At 52.6% G+C, this 20,841-nt stretch overlaps 1 protein-coding gene across 1 annotated transcript; it reads right to left on the bottom strand.

Moving 5' to 3' along the window:
• Positions 1–1,854: 1,854 nt before the first annotated feature.
• IRX3 (iroquois homeobox 3) lies at positions 1,855–7,002 on the bottom strand. Its single transcript, XM_038754208.1, has 4 exons — positions 6,636–7,002; positions 3,592–4,690; positions 3,354–3,426; positions 1,855–2,233 (listed from the first exon to the last, which is right to left on the bottom strand). Exons 1-4 carry the CDS (start codon positions 6,942–6,944, stop codon positions 2,179–2,181), a joined length of 1,536 nt encoding a protein of 511 aa, XP_038610136.1. The 5' UTR covers positions 6,945–7,002; the 3' UTR covers positions 1,855–2,178.
• Between the last annotated feature and the right edge of the window lie 13,839 nt (positions 7,003–20,841).

Raw genomic sequence — 20,841 nt, 5'->3', positions numbered from 1 at the left:
TCACAGGGTCTTTCTCCTACTGCCCCATTTCGCCCTCCTGGTCCTGGTCCAGGGTGGGTAGAGGAGGGCAAAGGGAGGTGCAGCCCCCGCCTCTGGATGCCAGCGGGTTCCCCTGCAAAAATCGCCCCCACTTTGGGGCTGCTGGAGGCAGGGAAGTTGCCCGGGCTGGGGGATAGAGGAGAGACAGAGCAGACTCTCTGCGGCCTCCTTCCCTTCTTCTTCCCCCCATCTTCTTCCTCCTCTCACCCTCCCCTCACCCCCTTCCTCTTCCTCCTCCTTCTGGACTATAAGCTGGAGAAGCAGCGTGGCTCAATGGAAAGAGCACGGGCTTTGGAGTCGGAGGTCGGGGGTTCAAATCCCGGCTCCTCCACTGTCAGCAGTGTGACTTTCGGCAAGTCACTTTAACTTCTCTGGGCCTCAGTTATCTCATCGGTACAATGGGGATTAAGACTGTGAGCCTCTTGGGACAACCTGATCACTTCGTAACCAGCGCTTAGAACAGTGCTTTGCACATAGTAAGCGCTTAATAAATGCCATAAAAAAGCTTATTGTGGGCAGGAAACTACTCTATGGCACTTTCTCTCCCAAGCGCTTACTGCAGTGCTGTGCACACGGTAAGCGCTCAATAAATAGTTGATTGATGATTGATCCTTCTCCCACCTCCTCCCTCCTCCCCCCTTCCTCCTCTCCTTTCTCCTCTCCCCTTTCTCTTCCTTCTCCGAGGGGGGAGAGCCCCTCGGTGGGGGGCTAAGGAGGCCTGGGACCCCCTCCACCGAGCGACGGGAGCGAAGGGCAGAGGAGAGGCCTGGCGAGAGCTCGGTCCCTGCAGAGGGAGCTCCTGCCCCAAATTTCTCTCTCTCCAGACCCCAGGAGTCCGGGATAGGGGGCGAAGGGGAGGGGGCGAGGCAGAGGGGAAGGGGCTGCCACAGATCCACACCACACAGCCAGCTGGGGCAGACACAACTCCCACGGAGACACACCCACGACCATAGAGCCCAGTTCGTTTCCCGGGAGTTGTCCACAATAAAGTTACAACCCACAAACAGGACGCCCACTCCTCACCTCCACAAGCTCCCCCGCCCCCCCCGGGACCCCCACTCACAAGCTGTCCCAGGACGATTTCATTCATTCAATTCATTCAATCGTATTTATTGAGCGCTTACTGCATGCAGAGCACTGCACTGAGCGCTTGGGAAGTACAAACTGGCAACATATAGAGACGGTCCCTACCCAACAACGGGCTCACAGTCTAGAAGGCAAAGGCACGGTGGCCACAGCAGCTGTGAGCCCGCTGTTGGGTAGGGACCGTCTCTATCTGTTGCCAACTTGGACTTCCCAAGCGCTTAGTACAGTGCTCTGCACACAGGCAGCGCTCAATAAATACGATTGATTGAATGACAAACCCTCAGGGGCTTCGCCGGTGGGGACACACGGGGACTTGGAGGGCGACTGTGTGCCCGTTATTGGGTCGGGACCGTCTCTATATGTTGCCGATTTGTACTTCCCAAGCGCTCAGTACAGTGCTCTGCACACAGTCGGCGCTCGATAAATACGATTGAATTATTGAAAGAATACTAGCCTTTCTATCCGAAACAGACAAGGACTGACCGGGCCTATGTTCGCTACATGAATGAATGAATGAATGTGTGTGTGTGTGTGTGTGTGTGTGTGTGTGTGTGTGTGTGTGATTTTGCTTTCCTCTCCGTCTTGGGTCTCTCTGTGTCCTCTCTGTTCTCTCTCCCCCACCCATCTCCCCCTTTCCCGCCCCCCTCTCTCCCTCCCGGCAGCTCGGCCCCCCAGAAAATAAATCGTTCAAGCCCATCGGAACGGGGCTTGGACTCCCAAGGGCTATAGTCAAAGTGGCAACTGTTCATTTATTTAGCCAAAAATAGATACTTTCTTGTACAATTTGGTTCACACGTATGTACATTTTTTTTTAACTGTATATACAAAAAAAAAATATCCGACACATCTAATTCTCACGGAATTTTCCCCAAGACCTTCCGCACTCGGATAATCCAGGGGAGAGGACAGAAGCGGTTTGGATCCGGGAGTCGGAGGGAGGGAGGGAGGGGCTGTGATGAGGAAGGGGCTTTTCGTTTTGTTTTGTGGGTTTTTCCGGACACGGGCATGCGGACGGCGCGGGGGGCTTTTACATCGGTCTAACGGAGGGAAGGGCTAGGAGGAGGAGAGGGGCGGCGAAGCCAGAGCAGCGTCCAGGAGGTTCTGGGGTCTGGAAGAGAGAGACAGAGACAGGACACAGGAGAAAAGATTTAATGGATATCTCGGGGAAGGGGGCGTGAGCCGCCCCTGTCCCCAGGCCGCCCGAGGAGGCTTTGGGGCCTTCGGTTCAACTCGAACCCCTCGGCGTTTAGAACGCTGCTCGGCACGTAGTAGGCGCTTAACAAGTACCACCGTGATTATGACAAAGGCGATACGGGGGTGGTTTGGTTTCCCCTCCTTCCTCTCCTCCTCCTCCCCCTCTCCATCCCCCCCGTCTTACCTCCTTCCCTTCCCCACAGCACCTGTATATATGTTTGTACATATTTATTACTCATTTATTTTACTTGTACATATCTATTCTATTTATTTTATTTTGTTAATATGTTTGGTTTTGTTCTCTGTCTCTCCCTTCTAGACTCTGAGCCCACCGTTGGGTTGGGACTGTCCCTATATGTTGCCAACTTGTACTTCCCAAGCGCTTAGTACAGTGCTCTGCACACAGTAAGCGCTCAATAAATACGATTGATTTGGTCTCTTCCGCTTATTCACTCATTCATTCAATCGTATTTATTGAGCGCTCATTGTGTGCAGAGCGCTGTACTAAGCACCCAGAAACCGAATTAAAGAAGGTAGAAGTTAGAGCCATAGGGCAATCCGGGCCGGGGTCCCGGAGGAGGGGATGGGACGAGGGGCAGTGTCCTGGACCCGGGCCGGGCAACCTGGAGGAGATTCGGACCCTCGCCCTGAGCGGAGGCCTACATGTGCACACACTTGTGCGTGTGTGTGTGCCAATTTGTTGCCAATTTGTACTTCCCAAGCGCTTAGTACAGTGCTCTGCACATAGTAAGCGCTCAATAAATACGATTGACTGATTGATTGATTGATTGTGTGTGTCCGTATCCCCAGGCGTGGGGAGACGGGGAGTTTTTCTGGTTGTAAAAGTCCAACTTGTGCGTGTGTGTGTCCGTATCCCCAGGCGTGGGGAGACGGGGAGTTTTTCTGGTTGTGAAAGTCCAAAGGCCCCTTTCCCCAGGGCTGGTCACCCCGAAAGCGCTCTCTTCTTTCTGTCCATCTCCTCTTGGAGGCCTCTCTCCCACTCCCCCCCCCCCCCCCCACCCCCCTCGTCTTACCTCCTGGCCACAGGCTGGAAAGCCGTCCTCGTCTTCAGCCACTTGGTCTCCACGTCCAAGGCGCGAGAAATCTCTGCAGGGGAGGACCGGCCGAGGGCCAGAGAGTTCAGGGGGGGAAGGGTCCGGTCCTTGAGACGCCCCCACCCCAATGGGAGTCTCCTCTCCCCCCGTCCCTCCTCCCCCGGGGGTCTCGCTCTCCCCCTCCCCCCCCCTCCCCGGGCCCTTCCCCCGCAATCACCTGTTCCAGCCTCGGGTTCGGCGGGGCGGGCGAAGGCGGGTCCGGGTTCGAGTCCTGCGGCGGGTCCGGGCAGGCCCAGAGGGGGCGGGGGCGCCGCGCTGAGGAGGGCGAGCGGGGTCGGGCCGGGGCCGGGGCCGGGCGGAGGGGCCGGGAAAGCCCGGGAGGCCCAAGCGGGGAACTTGGCCAAGGGGCCGGAGAGGAGTCTGGGGGCCGGGCCGAGCCGCAGCCCCGACGGGGGGCCCGCCGCCGCCACCCCGGGCGGGGAGCGCCGGGGGGTGTCCGGGCTGGTGGCCGTCTCCGCCAGGGACCAGATCTTGGGCTTCCTCGGGGCCGGGGCCGGGGCCGGGGCCGGGGCGCGGGGCCGGGCCGGGCCCGTCGGGGGGGAGGCCAGGGCCGGTCCTGCGGCCGGGGGAGGGGGCGGCGGTCCTTCCTCCAGGCCCTCGGACCCGTCCGAGTCGCTGCTCCCGCAGTCCGAGCCGGGGCCCCGCCTCTGGGCCCGCCCCAAGTCCCGGGGCGGCTCGGGCCCGGCGCCCGCCCCGTCTAAGTTCTCCAAATCGATCTCCTCCTCGTCCTCCGGGGGGTCCTGGGGGCGACCCCGGCCCGCCGCCCCTTCGTCGTCCTCCACCACCACCCTCCTCAACTCCTCCTCCTCCTCCTCCTCCTCGTCGTCGTCCAGGTCAAGGTCCAGGTCCCGCTTGTCGTCGTCCTCGTCGTCCTCTTCTTCCTCCTCCTCCTCCCGCTCGCTGCCATAGGCGTTGCCTTCTTCGTCGGTCCGGCTCCGCGGCGCCCAGGTCATCTTGTTCTCCTTCTTCAGCCGCCGCCGGGCGTTGGCGAACCAGGTGGACACCTGGGTGAGGGTCATCTTGGTGATGATGGCCAGCATGATCTTCTCGCCCTTGGTGGGGTAGGGGTTCTTGCGGTGCTCCTGCAGCCAGGCCTTCAGCGTGGCCGTGCTCTCGCGGGTGGCGTTTTTGGGCCGGGCCGGGTCCCCGAACTGATACTGGTTGTAGGGGTAGAAGGCCGGAGGCGGGGGCGGGAAGCTGGGCGCCGAGGCCGGGTGCTGGACCCCCGGACTCTCCTTCAGCTCGTACTGGGCGCCCTGCAGGGGAGAAGCACCAGGGCCGCACGAGTCAGGAGGGACGGCTGCCCTCCACCATCTCCTCCGAGATACTACTACTACTACTACTACTACTACTACTACTACTACTACTACTACCACCAATAGTAATAATAATGGTGTTTGTTCAACGCTTCTTAGGTGCCAGCCACTGGACTAGGCGCTGGGGTGGACCCAAGCAGAGAAAACAGCATGGCTCAGTGGAAAGAGCCCGGGATTGGGAGTCAGAGGTCATAGGTTCAAATCCTGCCTCCGTCACTTGTCAGCTGTGTGACTTGGAGCAAGTCATTTCACTTCTCTGGGCCACAGTGACCTCATCTGGAAAATGGGGATGAAGACTGGGAGCCCCACGTGGAACAACCTGATCACCTTGTAACCTCCCCAGCGCTTAGAACAGTGCTTTTTGCATAGTAAGCGCAGAACAAACCCCATTATTATTATTATTATTATCCAAGCAAACCAGGTTGGACACAGTCCCTGTCCCACGTGGGGCTCCCAGGCTCAACCCCATTTTGCAGTCGAGGTCACTGAGGCCCAGAGGAGCCAAGTGGCTTGCCCAAGGTCACGCAGCAGATGAGCCGAGGAGCCGGGATGAGAAGCGTGGCCTAGTGGCAAGAACACGGGCTTGGGAGTCGGAGGGCGTGGGTTCTAATCCCGGCTCCGCCATTTGTCTGCTTTGTGACCTCGGGAAGTCACTTCACTTCTCCGGGCCTCCGTCACTCCATCTTTAAAATAGGGATTCAGACTATGAGCCCCACGTGGGACAACCTGATTACCATGTAATAATAATAATGATAATTCGTCCATTCAGTCATATTTATTGAGAGCTTACTGTGTGCAGAGCACTGGACTAAGCGCTTGGGAAGTACAAATCGGTATTTGTTCACCCGTTCATTCATTCAATCGTATTTATCGAGCGCTTACTGTGTGCAGAGCACTGGACTAAGCGCTTGGGAAGTACAAATCGGTATTTGTTCATTCGTTCAGTCATTCAATCGTATTCATTGAGCGCTTACCGTGCACTTGGACAGTACAATTCGGCAACAGATAGAGACGATCCCTACCCAGCAACGGGTGTTAAGCACTTACTCTGTGCCAAGCGCCGTTCCACCCCAGTGCTTACAACGGTACTCGGCACGTATTAAGCGCTTAACGAATATCATGGTTATTCATTATAATCATTACTAGTATCCCAGGGCCGTCCGACTCCGAGGCCCGGGCTCTGTCCACTAGGCCACGGTGCCCTCCGCCAGCACCGTTTTAAGCGCTGGAGCGCCGCTGTCGCCAACCCAGTGCTTAGACCAGTGCTCGGCACATAGTAAGCGCTTAACGAATACTACGGTTATTCGTTATGATGATGATGGCATTTATTAAGTGCTTACTATGTGCAAAGCACTGGGGAGGTTCCAAGGTAATCAGGTTGTCCCACGGGGGGCTCACACTCTTCACCCCCATTCTACAGATGAGGGAACTGAGGCACAGAGAAGCTAAGTAGCTTGCCCAAAGTCACACAGCTGACAATTGGCAGAGCGGGATTTGAACCCATGACCTCTGACTCCAAAGCCCGGGCTCTTTCCACTGAGCCACGCTGCTTCTCTAATTCGTTATAATTATTATTAGCATCCCAGGACCGTCCGGCTCCGAGGCCCGGGCTCTGTCCACTAGGCCACGGTGCTCTCCCCCAGCACCGTTTTAAGCGCTGGAGCGCCGCTGTCGCCAACCCGGTGCTTAGACCAGTGCTCGGCACGTAGTAAGCGCTTAACGAATACCACGGTTATTCGTTATAATCATTATTAGTATCCCAGGGCCGTCCGGCTCCCAGGCCCGGGCTCTGTCCACTAGGCCCCGGTGCCCTCCCCTCTGCGTCTTCGAGGCCCGGGGCGCGCCCCCCGCTCCCGGCCGGGCGTCTCCCCCGCTCCCCGCTTACCAGCTGGGGGAAGAGGGGCAGGTCTGCGGCGTAGGGCAGGAAGGCCCGGTAGCCCTGGGCGGCGGCGGCGGCGGCGGCGGCGGCGGCTGCGGCGGCGTAGGGAGGCCCGACCCCGTAGAAGGAGGACAGCACGCTGGACAGACCCCCGGGGGCCGACGCCTCGCCCGCCGCGCCCGGGCCCCCGCTGGTGCCCCCCCCGGTGCCTCCCCCGCTGCCCCCGGCGCCCCCGGCGCCCCCGCTGCCCCCGGCCGGGCGCTCGGGGGCATAGACGGACCGCATGTACTGGTAGCCGAGCTGCGGGAAGGCCATGCCGGGAGGGCCGGGGGGCCGGGAGGGCCCAGGCCCCGGGGCCGCCCTGCTCAGCGCCGTCCCAGGGCTCCGGCCGGCATCGGAGGCCGGGAGGCCCGCTCGCTCGCTCGCTCGCTCGGGCCGCGGGCGGACGGACGCTCCCCCCGCTCCGCCGGGCTGGGCTGGACTGGACTGGACGCCGCCGGGCCGGGCTGGGCGGCTCCTGGCTGCCCGCTGTCCTGGGCGCTGCGCTGCGCCCCGCCACCGATCTCTTCCGCGGGGGCGGCGGGGGAGGCGGCGGAGGCGGCGGAGGCGGTGGCGCAGACCCAGGTCAGGTCCGAACAGATTGCCGGAGATTACCGGCTCCCCCGGCGCTGATTGACATTTCTACTTCGCAGAAAGCCCCTCCTCTCCTCTCCCTTCTCCTCTCCTCTCCCTTCTCTCCTCTCCCTTCTCCTTTCCCTTCTCCTCTCCTCTCCTTTCCTTCTTTTCCTTTCCTGTCCTGTCCTCTCCTCTCTCCCCTCCCCTTCTTCCTTCCCCTCTCCTCTTCTTCCTTCCTCTCTCCTCTTCTTCTTTCCCCTCACCTCTCCTCCCTTCTCCTCTCCTTTCCTCTCCTCTCCTGTCCTGCCCTGTCCTCTCCTCTCCCCCTCCCCTTCTTCCTTCCCCTCTCCTCCCTTCTCCCCTCCTCTCCTCCCTTCTCCTCTACTCTCCCGTCTTTTCTAGCTGTCCTCGCCCTCTCTCCCTCCTCTCGGGCTCTCCCGGGCCTGGGTTCCTTCTCCTTTCCTCCCTCTCCTCTCCCCTTCTCTACCTATCGTCCCTCTCCTCTCTCTTCTCTTCGTCTCCCTCCTTAACCTTGCTCCCTTCTGCTGTCGGCTCCCCGGGCTCCCCTGACGAATGCTGGCCCCCTCCGCTCCGGGCTCGTGGTCACCAAAGCCGGTGTGTGTGCTTGTGTGTGTGTATGTGTGAGTGTGTGTGTGTGTGAGTGTGTGTGTGTGTGTGAGAGAGAGAGAGAGAGAGAGAGAGAGAGAGAGTGTCCGGTCCTGCCTTAGCCCGCCCCCCACCCCCATCTCCCTTCCCTAAATCCCCGCCCAGACCTCGTTTTCCCATTCGATTTTCTGTACCGTCTGGTCCCGGGGATCGCCCAATCGCCGGGGCTCGTTACAGGAGGGTGAACCCAGCCCGGCCCCGCGTCGGGAGACGGCGAGAGGCGACGGCCCTCCTCTCCGGACCTTCTCCGCTCCCTGTCCGGTCCCTCTCCTGTCCCTCTCCCCCGTGGGGCGGGGAAGGGGAGGTTGGGCGAGAAGGGTTCGGGCCCGAAGGCCGGAGCCCGGGCGGAGAGCGAAATGTCAAGTCCTATTTGGCCGCCTTCCCCTCCCCCGACACCGGACAGTTTAAGAGCGGCCGACTCTATAAACGGGGACTCGGGATTCGGGACAAGATGGGCCGAAGCGGGGAAGGGGTTAGATTTCGTTTTCCTAATTTCCCCCCATGCGGATTTCAGGCAGGGCCCCTCCCCCGGGGCCACCATGGGCCCGTGGGGATGGATGGATGGATGGATGGATAGATGGATGGACCACGGAGCCGGATAATCGGCCCTAGCCGCAGGGCCGTTCAAAAGAAGGGACAGAGACGTTTCCAGGAAGTTTGGAAATTGGGATCTTTTTCAATCCGGTTCGAGTCTCCGCTCCCGGGCCTTCCCTCATCCCCTCCTGCTGGTCGGGGTCACTTTCGAAGGGCCTGGGGGGTGGGAAGGGGAAGAGGATTGAAAACAGGAACGGGAGGGGAATTATTTTTGTTTTTCGTTTGTGTGTGTTTGTGTGTGTGGTTTTAATTTTCCCCTCCCCCTTTAATCCTTTCTTGTCTTCGGAAATAAATAAAACCTTTAGAAATCTGTGTGGGACGCCCCCGTCTCCCTCTCCCCTCCCCCGAACCCGAGGATTAAGGAGCAGGCAAGGTTCGGGATTAAAATTCCCCGAATCGAGATGGGGAAATCCGGAGGGAACATGGCTAATCGCATTAGGCTCCTCTCCTCTTTATAGCGCGGCCCCAGCTGATGGAGCAAATTGATGCTCGCGTTCATTCGGGAGGTAGGAGAGGGGGAGGAATGGGGGGGCCTCCCCCGCGTGGCTCCCCCCGACTTCACCCGCCCGCATCGAGACGGCCACCACTCTGCTGATTGAGTTATTGATTTCTGATTCCGGGAATCCTCGGCCTGGAGCGGCTCCCCGATCCCTCAAATCTCTCATTCCCTGTTCCACCCCGATTAACGCCCCGCTCTCCCTAACGGGGAGGGAAGAGGCGTCGGGGGGCGGGGAATGGGGGAACCGGTTTGGGGCGGGGGGCTTAAGTGGGAGAGACCCCATCCTCATTCCCCTCCGAGCCTGTCTGCTTTATCCACTCGCCCCTCTTTCACCGCTTTGCCTGTTTCCCTCCAGCTGCCTTGTAGGAGTCCGTATGAAGGGGCGTCAAATATCTGGCTAATTCGATCCGTGCAGAGGATCGAAGCGTATCCTTCAGGCCCCAAACTTGATTTGGAGGGCACTGGAATTTTCTGGTTGGGAGTTACATGGATCTATTTAATCCACTTCTATTTCTATCCATATCTATTTAAATAATTGTATTTATGGCTGTATTGTGATCTCCCAAGCGCTTAGCATACAGTAAACCCTTGATAAATACGATTGAATGAATGAATTCATCGGAAAATTGACTAATACCCCCTTTAATGCAGTAGAGACACCGCACCCCTTCTCTAATTCATATAAACGTATTGACTTATTTATTCATATAAATGTCTGTCCACACCTCTAGATCGTAAGCTCGTTATAGGCAGGAAACGTATCTGCGAATTCTGTTGTATTATTCTCTACCAAGCGCTTAGTAGAGTGCTCTGCGCATAGTAAGCGCTCAATAAATGTCATTGATTGATTGATGATTGATCTGCCTCCTTCCCTCTCTTCCTCCAGCCCAATCTGTCTAGGACGTATCGATTCTATGCTGGGCCGATTGGAAAAGGGATCGGGAAATTTGGGACCCGCAAAGAGGCTCTGGAAAGAGGCGGGGGAGACGGTGGGGAAATCCGAGGGAGGGACGGTGGTGGACGTCGAAACTGCGGGGGGCTTTTATCCCCCTCCCCCATAGAGTGCTTCCCGTGGTCATTTCCTTCCCGCTGCCTATCGGGTCCCGAGCGTGGAGCTCAAAGTGCAGGCATCCTCGGGGCCGGACGAGAACGTAGCTAGGACTCTTTTCTTCCCCAGTCCTCTCTTCCGGCGCCTGATTTCGTTTCTGGCGAAACTTCTGGGTTCTCCGAAAGAAGCGTTGCGAGAGGGAAAGGGATGGTGGATTAGGGGAGGTGTACGATGGGGCGATTTCTGGACGGAATTCTGCGACTTGAGGTTTAATTTGGACCCCAAAAACATCACTCAGGAAATCCCTGCGGTGGCAGACTTGGAACCGAGAAGCCCCCGGTGTAGCGCGCTTCCGCGAAAACGACCACTGTCGCCGGGCCCTGGGGTCCCGGGCCGGGATGAGGGGAGGCAGGACCGCGCCGTAATTCTCCGAGTTACGGACCTCAATATTTCAGTCGATATTTTGAGAAACAAACAAACACAAAAGGACAAAAAAAAACCCGTGATTTTCATCTCCTTCCTTATCGAACTGCCTGGTCCAGGCGAGGGGGGCAGGGGCGAGAAAGTGGAGGCGGCCGCGGAGGGGGCGCGTTACAGGACCCCTCCCATCCTCCTGTATAAAGCCTCTTTTCCCTCTTTCCGCCCCCGGGAACGAGCGACTCTGCCCCGAGCTGGTTATTTCGTTTCCACCCTGGCTCCGCCTCACACGTCTAACGGGGGCGAAGCGGACCCCGCTAGGGAGTTGGAGTCGAGCCCTCGAAATAACGCGGCGGGCCTTGGAACCCGGGATCAACCCAATTGCAGAAATAGTCCGCCGCCCCCCTGAAGGAGTCGGGGAGGGGGAGCAGAGACTCAGAGAGACTCTGAGAGACCCAAAGACGCGGAGACCCAAGAGAACCTGCAGAGGCCGGCGGCCACGATGTCTTAGACGCCTCCCTCCACCCTTTCCCCTCACCCCTCTCCCTTTGTCCACTTCTCTCCCTTCCTTCCCTCTCCCCACTCCCACCCTTAATCCCCCTACTCACCCCCCGCCGCCCCCTCTTTTGGGGTCATTCATTCATTCAGTCGTATTTATTGAGGGCTTACTGTGCGCAGAGCACTGTACTAAGCGCTTGGGAAAGTAGGATCCAGCGGCGGGGCGGGGCTGGGCCCTTCCTCCGCCTTCTTTCCCCCATCTCTCACCCCGCTCTTCCCCTCCTCCTGTTCCCCCCACCCCCGCGGTCGGGTTACAGGTTAATGAAATGCTCATTTTGCTCTGCCATTTGTTTTGTTTTCCTGCAAAGTTCTGATAAGTAGCGAACCAACGAAGCTTGTAATTACAATCTTACAGAACCCGGGCCGATCTGTATATAAATCTCACCATCCAATTACAAGATGTAATAATTCTGCACTCAAGCTGGTAATGAGGTCTAATACTTGTGCATGCGATAATCCCCTCTGGATGCCGGCTTGATCAGATGTTGGCTTTGTAATTAGACGGGCAGAAAATCATTATTTCATGTTCAAATAGAAAATGAGGTTGGTGGAAGTTAATTTCTCTCCGCTCTGTGAAGCGTAGACAAGAATTTAATGATTTAATTACAGTTGTAAGCTCTTTCCATGAGACTTAAATTGAGCTGAGAATATTTTTTCCCCCTTTCCCTCTCTGTCGCTCTCCTTCTCCGTCGTCCGCTAGCCCCGAGCGGGGGCTGGGCGGATTTGAGCCCTGGACACCTGGATCCGTGCAAGGCCTGATCCGAAGAGATCCGCTAGCCCTGGCTGCGCCCGTTTGGAGCGAAGTCGAGGAGGATGGATTTGGAGGAGGCGGGGAGGAAATTGAGGAAGAGAAGGACGACGAGGAGGAGGAAGAAGAGAGGGCTAAGGGGGAAGAAGAGGCGGAGAAAGGGAACTAGGAAAGAGGACGGAGGAAAGGGAAGAGGAACTGGAATGGAAAAAGTCTGATAGAGGGAAAGAGGGAGGAAGGGAAAGGAGGAAAAGGAGAAGGGGAGAGAAAAGGGGGCGAAGGGGGAGGAAACGGAAAAGGAGGGGAAAGAAGAGGAAGAAGAAGGGAAAGAGGAGGGGAAAGAAGATGGGAAGGAGGCAGAGGAGGTGAGGAAAAAGGACTCCCGCCGGCCAAATCAGAGAAACTATGGAGAGGGAAATTTTCCCACCCCCGCCGATTTGGGGAATTCTTTCCCAGAATGAAACCGCTCAGTCAATCAATCAATCAATCAATCAATCGTATTTATTGAGCGTTTACTGTGAGCAGAGCACTGTACTAAGCGCTTGGGAAGTACAAATTGGCAACACATAGAGACAGTCCCTACCCAACAGTGGGCTCACAGTCTAAGAGGGGGTTGTCCCCGGGCTGGCAATGAAGGTCCCCCGTCCTCATCTAACCCCCCCAAGCACCCCCCACCTCTATTCACACACACACACACACACACACACACACACACACACACACACACACACACCCTGCTGCTCCGCCCCGCCAGCTGAGAGCTAGAGTTCAGCCACCGTCCAATGCACCCCACCCACCCCTCCATTAACCACCCCCAACCATACTCCCCCAGTTCTAAGCACTTCAGTTCGTGGGTCCCACGCTCTGCCTCGGTCCACCCCCTCTACCCCCTCCCACCCACCCCCACCCCAGCTCCAGCGGGCCGTCCCTCCCTCAATCCATGACCGTGGGATAATATCTCAGGCCCACGAAGCTGCCTGAATTTTTCAAATGTCAATCAGCATGACCGATAGTTTTGTTGTAGCATTTCAGAGTCCCCTACCTCCACCCACCCCCATCCGCTCCCACCCCCTCACAGGCTCTCTCTCCCTCCCTCCCTCCCTTCCAGGTCTTCCAGCTTCGGGAGATGAGTATGTTGGTTTATTGGGCGGTAAAGCGGGGAGGGCTCGGCAGCCTCGACTCATGCATATTTAGAAGATGCAAATGAGGATATATTTGCATTGAGGCCTGGAAATGGTCAGTCTCAGCTGGGCCGAAGGAGGGAGGGAAGAGGCTGCAGGGGTTGAGCTCCCTCTTCCTCCCCACCCAGCCCTGTCTCCCAGGAAGAGGACTTGCCTGCCTTCTGCATGTCTGTCTTTCCGTCTGTCTGCCTGCTTGCTGCCTGTCGGCCTACCTGCTCATCTGCCTGTCTTGTCTCTCTGCCTGCTCATCTGCCTGTCTATCTCTCTCTGCCTGTCCATCTGTCTGCCTGTCTACCTGCCTGTCTGTCTGCCTGTCTGCTCATCCACCTGACTGTATGCCTAGCTGTTTATCTGCCTGCCTGCTCATCTGCCTTTTGGTCTGTCTGCTTGTATATCGCCTGTCTGTCTGTCTGTTCATCTGCCGGCCTGCCTGTCTACCTACCTGCCTTTCTGCTCCTCTGCTTGTTGGTCTTTTGGCCAGGGAACCACACAGAGTCAGAGTAGCTCCCTGGAGTGAGGAGGTCAGGAGGGCCAATGAAGCTAGGGTGGCCCTGTTCAGCCCTGAAGGGAAGAAGGCCGAGGCAGAGAACCCCAGAGCTTGGAACGAGAGCCATACCAGATCTAAATCTTTCTCTTCTCTGCCCACCCTCCTCCTTTTCCAAAGCTGAGCATCCATCAAGGCTGGGCCCTTCTGCCTCCTAAAGGGCCACTGCTGAGGGCAGGTCCCTAAGAGGTCACCTTGATAGAAATAGGTGTGTGTGGGTATGTGTGTGTGTGACAGAGAGAGAGAGAGAGTTTTAAGTCAGTGCGGTGAGTGAAAATGCACACTTCATTCCTATCACCTGCACTTAGGTATGTTTGCATATTTGAATGTTCAATTATTTACTCAGCTGTTTCATCTTTTATACTCTTTCTACCCTCTATTATTCCTTTATTCTTCCTTCTTCTCCCACTCTTAGTAAGTTATTCTTTTTGTCTGTCTGGTTAGAATGTAAGTCCTTTGAGGGTAGGAAACATGTGTCTTGTTTCTGTTAGACTCACTAAAGTATTTAGTTCAGTGATTTGTACCCAGTAAAAGTTCAATATATACCATTGATTGGCTGATTATATGTATACGTGTATGAGTGTGAGTATGGTTGGCTTGTGTGTGATAAGTGTGATCATGCAAGTGTGGTGTGTGTGATGACTGTGTGTGAGTATGTGCGCGGTGCGTGTGAGTATGAGTATAATAATAATAAGAAATAATAATTATGGTATTTGTTAAGTGCTTACTAATGTGCCAGATACTGAACTAAGTGCTGAACTATGATTAAGTATGTGTGAAGAGCTTATGTGAGCATGATGTGTGGTAAATCTGAGTTTGGGTGAGTGTGAGTCTGACTGATTTTGTGATAATGATAATAATAATAATAATTTTGGCATTTGTTAAGTGCTTACTATGTGCCAGGTACTATACCAAGAGCTGCATTTACAAGATCATCAAGTCAAACACAGTCTCTGTCCCACCTGGAACTCAAATTCTAAATCAGAGGGAGAACAGGCATTGAATCCCCATTTTACAGATGAGGAAACTGTGGCCTATTCATTCATTGATTCATTCATTCATCCAATAGTATTTATTGAGCGCTTACTGTACGCAGAGCACTGTACTAAGCACTTGGAAAGTACAATTCGGCATTAGACAGGGGCAGTCCCTACCCAACGACGGGCTCACAGTCCAGAAGGGAGAGACAGAAAACAAAACAAAACAAGTAGACAGGCCTAGAGAAGTGAAGTGACTTGCCCAAAGCCACACAGCAACCAAGTGGTTGATTCAGGATTAGAACCCATGTCTTCTGACACTCAGGCCCATGCTCTTTCCACTAGGTCACACTGATGGGTGTGAATGTGGCAAGTGTGATGAGTACCATTAATGACCGGCCCAGGAGGCTGCACTCCTGAAAGGGTGGAAGCCACTGGCAGAAGTGATAGTGGAAGGAGATGATAGGATTTCCTTCCACTTGACCCTGAAGCTGAATGCAAATATATTGGAGAACTGGAGAGAGTGACTGAGCAGATAGTGATCAGAGGCGAATAATCAGCAGAGACATGAAAGGGGGAGGTAGGAAAAGACTGGCAGGTCTCAGGGGAGCTGCAATTTCCCACTGGTGGGCAAAACCCTGCTCCTTCCTCTCTAAAATAATAATAATAACAATAATAACAACAACAATAATAATAATTGTGGTATTTGTTAAGTGCTTACTATCTGCCAAGTATTGTACTAGATGCTGGGTTAAGATAATCAGGTCCTGTATGGGGCTCACAGTCCAAGTAATAATAGTAATAATGATGGCATTTATGAAGCGCTTACTATGTGCAAAGCACTGTTCTAAGCGCTGGGGAGGTTATAAGGTGATCAGGTCGTCCCATGGGGGCTCACAGTCTTAATCCCCATTTTACAGCAGAGAAGTTAAGTGACTTGCCCAAAGTCACATAGATGACAATTGGCGGAGCCGGGATATGAACCCATGACCTCTGACGCCAAAGCCCATGCTCTTTCTACTGAGCCACGCTACTTTTCAAGTAGGAGGGAGAACAGGTATTGAATCCCCATTTTGCAGATGAGGGAACTGAGGCATTGAAAAGTTAAATGGCATGCCCTAGGTCACACAGCAGGTATGTGGCAGAGTCCGGATTAGAACTTGGGTCCTCTGACTCCCAGGCACAAGGTCTTTCCAGTAAACCATGTTACTTCCCCTCTTGTCTGCTGGTGGTGCAGACCAGGTGGAGGCTCTGAGTCAGAGACACCGATCCCCCCCCCCCCCACCTTCCCTAAGAGGAGGTCACAGGTCTGGGCGGGATGTCAGGACTTGAGGGTTGTGAAGAGGATATGGGTTGCTTCTTTATCACACAGGCATCCCCAGAGGGAGGCTTCTTAAGAGGCAAAGGGGACAGCCAAAGCCATTGTCCAGGTAGGAGCAATTCATCTTCTTTCTCACGCTCTCTCAGGCTAGGACATGCCTTTCCCACGGTGCCTCAGTGACCCCTTCAGGAATAGCAGCTCAAGGGGCCAGTGGTTGCATCCAGAGTTCCCTAATAATTATGGGGATTCTCAAGTGCTTACTCTGTGCCAGGAACCATACTAAGCAATGAAACAGAGGTAGGACACAGCTTCTGTCCCACATAGAACAAGAAGAGAGGATTGATATTGACACCCCCCCTCCCATTTTGCAGAGGAGGAAACTGAGGCCTAGGTAATAATAATAACACCATCACCACCAACAACAACAATAACAATAATAATAATAATTGTAGAATTTGTTAAGCACTTACTGTGTGCCAAGAACTGTACTAAGTGCTGGAAAATATACAAGATAATCAGATCCCACATGGGGTTCACATTCTAATCAGGAAGGAGAGCAGGTATCAAGCCCCCATTTTAAAGATGAGCAAACTGAGGTACTCTTTTAAATTCTTCTCTCCCAAGCACTTAGTACAGTGCTCTGCACAGAGTAAGGACTAGTAATTGATTGATTGATTGACTTTTAAGTGACTTGCTCAAAGTCACACAACCGTCCACGGCCAGGAACATGGTTTATCCAGTAGTACCCACTGTCTCTTTTTTCCTAGCTTTGGAAGTAAACTTCTCAGAAATCTGTCAAGCACCTCATTCTGAATGCAGTCCTAAGTGGGTGTCAGGGAGTGCTCAATTGGTTGATTTGGGGTTTTTAATCTTTTTCTGCGAAGATTTGACCTTAATTCCCTCCCCACCACTTGGTTCTCCTTCCATTCCCTGGAGAGGAATATTATCCCAGCTCCAGCATGGCAGCACCTCTACAAAACCTTAGGAAGACCAAGGCAGTTGCTGATCCAGTCATCTCTGTGGCTGTGGCTCTGACTGTGGACTCTAGGCCATCAGGAGCCTGAAATTCTTCTCCTCTAGTCACAGCACCCTGCTGAGCTTTGTTTTTGTCTTCATGTTGTTTTAGTATTTTGTTTCTTTTCTTACCAGTCGACTCTCCCCCTTTAATATTTGTATTGCAAACCCCCACAGAGACTGGGGCCGTGTCTAATTCACATCTGTGTATTATTTCCCATTGCTTCATTTCACCTACTCACCCTCCCTCCTGCATCACCTATGCATTTGGATCTGTACCCCTAAAGAATTCACTCCACCCTCTAAGCATTTGATATTCACCCACCTTCCGCTCTACAGCACTTATGTACATACCCTTATTCATTCCTTCAATCGTATCTATTGAGCTCTTACTGTGTGCAATGTCTTTCCCTCCCTGTAGATTGTAAGTTCCTTGTGGGCAGGGATTGTGTCTTCCAATTCTATTGTATTGTACTCTCCCAAGTGCTTAGTTTAGTTCTGTGCACACAGCAAGTGATAAATAAATTCCACTGGTTCATTGATTACTGCTGATCTGGGGCTGAGGAGAGTTAGCCCCTAAGATAACTGCCACTGCCAATTTTCCAAAGGCTGCACTTCTCAGTTTGTTAAGCAGCTTCTTGCTGTGCTTCCTAGTTTCATTGCCGATGGCAGGCTGACCATATTCCCAGTTGTTTGGGAAATAGAAATTATCAGATTACAAGGTAGGGCACAGACAAACATTCTGGGATATGTTTGAGCTGTGATCCATCTCCTCATTGGCTCACTGCAGTTCCAAGGTGTGATGAGAAAAATAGGTGCAATTCCCACCTGTGTATTCTTTTCCATCCCTTAGTTCAGTGCTCTGCACTCAGTAAGTGCTTAATAATTACCATCAGTATAACTGCTACTCCTTGTAGTTTCTTTATTGAATGCTTACTGTGTGCAGAACACTTGGAAAAGTGCAATACAACAATAAACAGTGACATTCCCTGCCCACACTGAGCTCACAGTCTAGAGTCTGGATCAGATTGGGCCATCTATGTGTTGGCCCCACATGAGCATTCATTCAGTTACATTTATTGAGCACTTACCATGTGCAAAGCAGTTTACTAAGCACTCGGCATGGTACACTATAACAATAAATGGCACATTCCCTTCCCACAGAGAGTTTACAGTCTAGAGGACACGCTTTGCATCAGAGCTCCATCCTGAAATTTGTCCAGCACTTTATCTCACTTTCTCCTTTTCATGAAGATATAAATTTATCCGTTTGTTAGTTACAGGCTGAATGCTCCTCCGTGAATCCTATTTTTTTTTTCACAGTGAAACTTGGCTTGGTGGTGGTATTCGTTAAGCACGTACTATGTGTCAAACACTGTTCTAAGCTCTGGGGTAGATAAGTTTATCAGGTCCTGTCTAAGTAGGAGGGAGAACAGGTACTGAATCCCCATTTTGCCAATGAGGGAGCTGAGGCACAAAAAAGTTAAGTGGAGGGTCAGCCAATAGATATATGGTATAGACAGAATTAGAATACAGAATTAGAATCCAGGGCTTCTGACTCCCAGATGCAGACTCTTTGATGAAAAAGGATTAGATCTGAGGGGAAGATTATCAAGCAGAGGTAGATCACCTGAAGAGAAGTAACCATATTGGTGATCCTTCCCCTCATTTCCCTCAGGGTGAAGCTGAGATGGGAGGTTGGGGGTGGCTAGGTTGTGGGGGAGTGGAGAGTTTTCTTGGCAACCACATGTAAGAAAAACATGACATTTGGATTAAGCAGAAGGAGATCTCATCAAGAAAGTCAACGACTTATTTACAGACACGTTAAACCGGCTGCCTTTCTTTAAATTCTGCAGGATATCCTTTTCCTTCAATGTCTGCAGAAATTACAAGCCATGCAGGTTTTATTGTATCATTTGTTAGGAGACTGACAAGGTAAATTAGTCAAATAAAAGCCGCCCAACTCATTCTGGGCTCATCTGAGACATCCAGTTTGCATTTAAATGTATTAATATTGCTCAGTCACTCTCTCACAGAAGATTCTCGTGGTTTGAGTCATTCAAAAACACCTTGGCAGAAGGGAATGATGAGTCAAGTTTTTAGTAAGATGAATCTATGGGAGAGTACAAATTTCGCTCTGATGAGAGGCCAGAAAACAAGCACCAAAAATGTTACATTTCCAAAACTTTAGAGTGTAGTTTTCTTGGTGATCAAGTGAGGACGTGGTGTGTTTTCTCTTATTCTGGGATAATTTGGCCTCTGAAAGTCTTTCACCCAAAGCATCCCATCAAAGCCAACAAGAAGAGATTTTGACAAGCACTTGGGCTTTTGGTGGGAGGGTTGTAACCTTGTTAGACCTCCTGAATTCTATGCCTGGAGTTGCACCAGTGATTAATGATGTCAGAGCTTTCTCCATTGTGTTAGGCCAGAGTCAGGAAGGAAGAACAATCTAAAAGGAGAGGATATACAGTGGGGTAATTCTTGTCTTTACCTTCTCATGAGGAATGGAGTTTAACCCTTGACTCCAATGCACGTGGTTTGGGCTCGTGTCTAATCCAGTGCTCTTCACTCATAAGGAGCACAGTCAACATTGGGAAGCATTCATTCATTCATTCATTCATTAAATCGTATTTACTGAGCACTTATTGTGTACAGAGCACTGGACTAAGAGCTTGGAAAGTACAATTCTGCAACAGATAGAGACAATCCCTACCCAACAACGGGCTCACAGTCTAGAAGAGGGAGACAGACAACAAAACAAAACAAGTAGACAGGAATCAACAGCATAGGAATTAATCATCTTTTTGGATGGGAATCAAATCAGGAGACAGGCTGTGTGGTAAGAAAAAACTTTTCTGGGGAACCTTTTGAAGGGCCTATTTCTCCACCAGAAGATGACTTGTTCAGGTCAGATTCCCACTGTTGCCTCTGTAGACTTGGAAGCTCCTTGTGGGGCTCCTTGTGCACCCAATTGATGCTGGTTACTTAAGTGAAAAGTCTGAAAATTTGAAGAGTTTCTCTGCACCTCTTCTGGGAGTAGACTCTTGACTGATAGGGTAATTCCACAGTCCCAGAAAGGATTGGGTCTTCCTGAATGGAAGAATGGGAGGTGGAGGAAGAGATGATGCTGTTAGTAGATATCTGGAAACCAATCAATCAATCAATATTATTTATTGAGCACTGATTCAGTGCAGGGCACCATACTAGGTCCTTCAGAAAGTACAATAGAGTTATTGGACATTCATTCATTCAGTCATTCATTCAATTGTATTTATTAAGCACTTATTGTGTGCAAAGCTAAGTGCTTGGGAAAGTACAACAATAAATAGTGACATTCCCTGTCCAAAATAAGTTCACAGTCTAGAGGTGGGGGAGACAGACATCAATACAAATGGAAACTGACTAAATTTGGGGGTCAAAAGAAAAAGCAGAGCAACATAGCCTAGTGGAAAGAATGTGGGCCTGGAAGTCAAAGGATCTGGATTCTAATTCCAGTTCTGCCCCTTGCCTGTTACGTGACTTTGAGCAAGTCACTTCACTTCTCTTTGCCTCAGTTTCCTCATCCACAAAATATGAATTAAAAAACTGTTCTTCCTTCTACTTAAACTATGAGTCCCATGTGGGACAGAGACTGTATCTGACCTGATTATTTTGTATCTACCCCCACATTAGTACAGCGCTGGGAACACTTAATAAATATCACAATTATTATTATTATCAGTCAAGAAAAATGCCAGCACTGTGCAGTTGAAAGCTGAGGAAGATGGTGGTGTTGTCATCAGTGATGGGAAAATTCAGAGAATAGCATTTGCGAGGGAAGATGAGTTCAGGTGAATTTGAGAAGCCAACAGAATATTCATGTAGAGCAGAAAAGGTGCAAGATTGCAAAGGAGGAGAGAGGGAGACAGACACAAAGTAATTGACAGGAGGAAGAAGAGAATGGGAAGATGGAGAAGCGAGTAAGTGCTTAAATAATGGAATATGAAAATCCATAAGTAATAATGAATAATAACTATGGTGTTTGTTGCGT

The sequence above is a fragment of the Tachyglossus aculeatus genome, chromosome 11, assembly GCF_015852505.1.
Source record: "Tachyglossus aculeatus isolate mTacAcu1 chromosome 11, mTacAcu1.pri, whole genome shotgun sequence".
Lineage (NCBI taxonomy): Eukaryota > Metazoa > Chordata > Mammalia > Monotremata > Tachyglossidae > Tachyglossus > Tachyglossus aculeatus.
This window is presented reverse-complemented; position numbering and strand designations above follow the sequence as displayed.